Source organism: Hyla sarda, chromosome 1, assembly GCF_029499605.1.
Source record: "Hyla sarda isolate aHylSar1 chromosome 1, aHylSar1.hap1, whole genome shotgun sequence".
Taxonomy (NCBI): domain Eukaryota; kingdom Metazoa; phylum Chordata; class Amphibia; order Anura; family Hylidae; genus Hyla; species Hyla sarda.
Window position 1 is genome coordinate 157,070,751 of NC_079189.1, and position 6,259 is coordinate 157,077,009.

Here is a 6,259-nt window from a genome sequence, read left to right on the forward strand (position 1 = left end):
TGGGCCCATAAATCTAGCTCATATATAGACTGTCTAGTCAAAGTTGAGACCAACTATTTGTTGACTTACTTTACACAAAAATATTACACCATGGTTTTTGTTCGACAGAGTCATGCAATCCTCTCCCCTTTTCTGCCAAGCCACACCTCTTATTGAGTAAGCACCCCTACTTCACCCTAGACTTCATATCCCCTATGCAAAGGATAGGGGGTAAGATGTCTGATCGCTGGGGGCCCCGGCGCTTGGCCTCCCTACGATCTCCGGGCTGGCGCCGTGACGTTCTGAACACTGAAGCTTGGAACTTCCGTGTTTGTGACATCACACCAAGCCCTCTCTATTCATGTCTATGGGAGGGGATGTGATGACTAGTACATAGCTGTCACACCTCCTCCCATAAATATAAATAGAGGGGGCTTGCCGGCTGTGGTCACCTGTAATCCGGCACGGAGTGGGGTTCACTTTGTGCACCAGAGGACTAAGGTGCCCCAGCAGAGATCAGACATCTTATCCCCTATCCAAAGGATAGCAGATAAGATGTCTAGGGGGCGGAGTACCCCTTTAATGGCAGTTAATACTTCACTTATCCAGTTGAGATCTGTGTAAGAAAGTAATTGTTGTGTATTTGTAGATCATACTTATGAATATTCACTATATATTTAGCCATTGCTGCATGTTCTAAATGTAGCAATCCTTTTTTACTTCTTCTTGTCTGTTGGTTTTATGCTGTAGTTTTTGGACAACTCAACTAATTCAAATGAATGACAATTTAGAAATTCAAAACATACAACCTGTAATGAACCTTATAGAGAATTGTAACATATGTCTGTCCATAAGTCTACTGTATTGAGTGAATAAACTGTTTAGCTTATTGGAGTATTTATGGAGGCAAACACAGATTTAGTCAGAGGCAAGTCTTGTGCTCCTCAGGTCAACTATGTATCTCAGCCAAGATAAAGTGTAGGCTAAACCGAATTGTTCCTCTGCTGAAAAAAAATGGTTAGCAAATAAAACAAAAGCCTGCAGTATTGATGAAGGCCTGTTATCTCCACAATGGCTTCAGAGATATGGCATTACAGGAGCAATGACACCTGTGTCTGCTCCCCGTGTAAGTTATCCTGGCTGCATGTAACACAGATTCTGCAATCTGGAAATAGTAAAGCCAAGATTGATGCTCCTGACCTCTTAGCTGCCGTTGGGATTACTGCATAGATCAGGCCTTTCCAGTCACTGGATAATAATAATTCATCATGTCATGATAAAGCCTGCTGCTCTGCCTATATCTTTATGCCACACAGAGACACCAAGACAGAGGCTTCAATCACCCTGCTCTTCTGCCTGACATCTCCTCTGTTCGCTCGTTCCTGTATTCCTGCAGTGGAGTGTGCACGGTGTAATACTTTGCTACAACAGGGAGATGGTAAAAATAATTATGTTTCTGCAGTTTTAATTGGTGATAGACTCGAAACACACATGTGCCAGTTTATTTCAGAATGAGTGGTACCCTGTCCCTGAATCAAAACACAGGCACCCTGTACTTGAGGCATAATACAGGATCCTGGATCCCATTGTAACATCTGTAGTAGGACCCCTCCAACCACTATGTGCCATTTATAATACTGGTTCTTCTTATCTGGCACAGCGCATGGGAGCTACTGATACTTTTTGTACCATTTTTAGCCATACATCTATGTTGACATCTGATATTATAAATCAATGAGGAAAAAGATAGTTTCTAATGGATTTATTATATAATCCATGGACTGTGTATAATGGAAGACATTAAGCCAGTGTGTACATATAAATACACTGATCACTGCATTAGGTATACTTATTCAATAATGGGTCGGTCTACCTTTTCGGTCAGTCGTGGTTTACAGGCATCAGGGATGCAGATGCCACAAGGTGCTAAACACACTCCGTACGCCTGATGCAGCAGTTCCTTCAGTTGGTGCACATATTTTGGAGGAGAGGGAGCAGATCTCCCTGCCCATATTAGCAACTTCCAAATATGTCCAATGGGGTTACAGTCCAATGAATTTGGGAGCCAAGGCAGTGTGGAGAATTCATAGTCGTGTTCCTCAACCACACCTTCATAATTGAAACCCGATGACTTAAAGCATTGCCCTTTTTGAAAGATCCCCCTAGACCGTGACTCCCCTAGACCGTGACTGTTGAATCCCAACAGTGGCCATACGGCTGCATGCTGTATACGCCAGATGGGGACCTGACCATCTATATGGCTTTCCAGATTATCTACTGCCATGTGTTCAAGGTTCATTGACTTTTTTCTTTGGCCTATGCAAGGCTTTGTGTTCAATTATGCAGGGGTGTCAAGAGCACTCTTGTAGATCTTCGTTGTTGAACCCCAGTCAATACAAGGTATGCAACATGAGATACCAAACTAAACACCCAATGCCTTTTGGATCAACCACATTTGGCTTGCTGCTGTGTGATCTCCTGATTGATGTCTGTCCACAGTTTATCTATACTTGGTACAGTATGGTTCACAACCACCCAACAAGTGTGGCTTTTTAAAAATACTGCCATTGCACCTCGGGCCCTCTGCCCATGGTCAAATACTCTTAAATCACCATATATATCCATGAGTAACAAATGTTGCCTTTTGCTGTGCAGAGAAGAAGTCAACACATTATCTGAGAGACAGTCATCACATGGCCACTACATGGGGTTGCTTATTAGCCACAATAGCTATTTTTAATATAGTGATCTTTCAGTTTACATAATTAAAATTAATAACTGAAAATTAGCAAAATGATCTCAAAACAATGTTCGTACTCATTGCTAATGTTATGTATAACAATGTTTTATACAGATTTTTTTATTTGCATTAACAAGGGGTATATTCTTGAACCAGCACTACATGCAATCTGTGTATGGAAAAGACTTTTACCCTGATATACCCGGGTCACCTGCAGTGGAGCCCTCAATATATGATGAATATATAGACCAAAAGCACAAAGAGAAGCATAATAAGACACAAGAGCCTATTGTGTGGTGAATTTCTTTTCTGCTCTGCCATAACAAGAACTCGTGCATAGGTGTTTTATACATAAAAATATAAGAGAAGCAGATTTATTGACAGAGTTCATACATTTTAATGGGTTTGGTTAAGTTTCCCATTATGTCCTTCATACAATAAGTTCAAGGCGACTATTTATGTGATTGTGAATCAGGTGGATTAGATGTCCTTGGCTGTGTAAAACATAATCCATGCTAGGTACTGTATTGGGTAGTCAGTAGAACATTCAACATCCTGGCTGCATATGTTATAATATTTAGTTATCGTTCTGGATATGTATAGAAAATATGAAACAACGATAGTTTTAATGCATTCCATGATTCTTGCAACTGAGCCTCTGGAAAGTGGCTTTTAACTTACTTTATTGAACAAGGTTAAACATGTTTGACTACAGACCATAACCCGAGTACAGAATGCAATTTTGATATTTATATTGATTTTTACCTTTTTTCCACCACACACATCTTGTACTTCTGGTAAATAGCCCCATTGTTATTCACGATTCAGTGTATTCTTCCTGATAGTTTTATTGATAGAACATTGATCAGTAGCTAAAGAATGACATTTCAATAGTCCTGAATGTGCAGCAGAACAATTCTTAATTTACTAAAGAACTGACCTGAAATCAGATGTGGTATTGATCGGGCTATCCTTTTCACTTACAATTGTGAAGATTACCAGATAAGATCCAGATGTAAAAGAAATCGGGATATGGTGTCATCCCCGAAATTAAGATGTGATGGAGTCACTGAAAAGAAATATGGATTCATTGCCCTAATGTAGGAAGGCTCAGATAAAAGACTATGGTTTTAGTGTATATAAGGTCTTATCACTAAAATGAGAATGACTGTGCAATAAGTATGAAGATCACATACATTGGCCCTGATTTACTATTGTAAACCCAACCTGTTTTGTCAGGTTGTGCACCAGAATTTGGCGCGTTGAGTTACAAATTGTTTCTGTGCCAAAATTTGGGCTAGAATTTCAATAAACCACACCAACTCTCCATTTAATTTAGAAGACCCAAAACCACCAGGGGAAGGGGTGTGGCCATTGAAAAGGGGCATTTTTCCAGACATTTTCTAAAAAATCCCAACATATTTACCAATTCTTCCACACAAAATGTGGTGGATTTGAGCTCTGGAAAACCCTACAGCTCAGAGCATGTAAAATAAATTAAAAAAAAGAAGCAAAACATCGGGAAAAGTGCAAAACGTAGGGAAACATTAGTAAATACTGTGGTAAAAATACTTGTAGGGAATTAAGACCTAGAAAGAAAACTGCACTCTTAGTAAATCAGGGTCAATGTGTACATTCAGATTCTGCATTTCACGTTCCTATACATCAGAAAATAATGAGGCATGTCTAAAAAAAACTAACGATTTTACTCCTATACTGTAAGTGTAGATATGATGTAGCTTAAAGTTTCCTAGTTTAGATTTATAATATTATTAATTTTCAATGTAATTTGAATATCTACCAGTCAGACTTATTTTCATGATCTCTCTTTCCTTGCAGGTTCTCCACAGGATATTGCAGTTGCAAGAAACCAAGCGGCGCTTCAGAATATGCGAGCATCCCGAATGATGGCACAGAATACCGGTATGCTCTCTATGGGTCCATCACAAAATCCAGGCACAATGCCTACAGGACCTTTGCAGCCAGAAATGGGTATGGCTCCATACAGCAACACATCATCGGGACAGCCAGGCATGTACAGCATAAACACAGGACTAAACCAAATGATGCAGCACCCAAACCAAAACAGCATAAACATGGCCCACAGTGCTGTGCAAGGCCCACGGCAACCGAATTCTGGTCAAGCCATGGGAATGGTTGGTGGATTTAGTCAGAATATGCTTGTAAACTCTGTGATGCCTCAACAACATCAGCAAATGAAAGGGCCTGTAGGTCAACCAATGACCAGAGTACAGGCCCCTAGACTGCAAAACATGATGACATCCATACCCCAGGGTGCTCCAAACTGGCCCCAACGTGGATTACAAGGAATGAGAACTAGTGGGGAAATGGGGGCTTACAACAATGGGTCAGGTTATCCATTGCAATCTGGGCAGTCAAGAATAAGCAAACAACATTTTCAGCAAGGACTCGGTCAAAGTGTTGTTGATAGTACGGGAACAGTAAGAGCCCTAAACCCAGCAATGAGTAGGCAAATGATGCAGACATTGCCTGGACAGCAAGGTGCTGGTCAACCCAGACAGATGTTACCTGGCATGAACCCTGGTGTGCCCAGTATGGCCAGTTTTAATCAGGCTCAAACACAGCAATTACCTGGTGGAACCTTTCCTCAGACTAACCAGAACCAGGGTTATGACAGGAATCCTGGTCAGGACATGTCATACGGTTATACTGATGCAAGCGCTGGTCCCTTTTCAGGTCTAGCAGATGGTACAGACTTAGTAGACTCCATTATGGGCAGAGGACCTGGAGATGAATGGATGCAAGAACTTGACGAATTGTTTGGAAATCAGTCTTAACAATAAAATGAAAGAATTGTGCTGGGCTAAATGGAAAATGACAGTACGCCTGTCCATGTCTGTTCTGTATAGAGGAGCTCAACTGCAGGCAGTTACAGAATGTTGGGTAGTAAGGTCCCTTTTGAGGTGACGGCAGCATCGCATGTTTTAAAATGAGGGTTCAGAAGAGGAGGTTGCTTGTCTCTCAGTCTGTAGCCTCAGAAAGTAGATGTTGACTAGAGCTGAAAGTGTTTGGTCAGCTCTACTGTAAAAGTTCATTATCGGCGTCATGGCTTCACGAGCCAAAAGACAAAAGGGGCAAAAGATCTGCAGAATGATACAAGAAATTGAAATATGTTTATATCAAGCGAGAAAAGATGCTTCGATATGGAGTAAAATAATTTATTTGATGTTGCTGATACTTTTGGCTAACAGGCTTAGCCATCAACCATAATGTTTTAAACAAAGAATGGGGAGGAAGCTGTTACAAGTGTCACAGCGGTACTTCTGGAAACACGACAAGGTAGATTCAAATATGGCTTACCCTTACATTAATGAAAGGATCACTATAAATAAAGTCTAAGTAAATTATAGCGATAACTACAATGCATTGATTGCACAAGATTTTAAGCAAATGGTCATTGCTATATGAAATGGAAGCTATATGTATGGTATTTAAAAAAGAAAGACTAACAGCTAGATCATATTTTGGATACAAGTAAGAAACAGCCATACCTTTATA

The 6,259-nt window shown here is 40.5% G+C and overlaps 1 protein-coding gene across 2 annotated transcripts in view; it reads left to right on the forward strand.

Annotated features, from left to right (window-relative positions):
• Positions 1–6,259, forward strand: part of MAML3 (mastermind like transcriptional coactivator 3) — a 390,381-nt gene extending 384,122 nt beyond the window's left edge. For both annotated transcript variants that reach the window (XM_056563018.1, XM_056563011.1), the window contains exon 5: positions 4,559–6,259. In XM_056563018.1, coding sequence (XP_056418993.1) covers positions 4,559–5,538 — 980 coding nt within the window. In that variant the 3' untranslated portion in view covers positions 5,539–6,259. The remainder of the gene's footprint in view (positions 1–4,558) is intronic.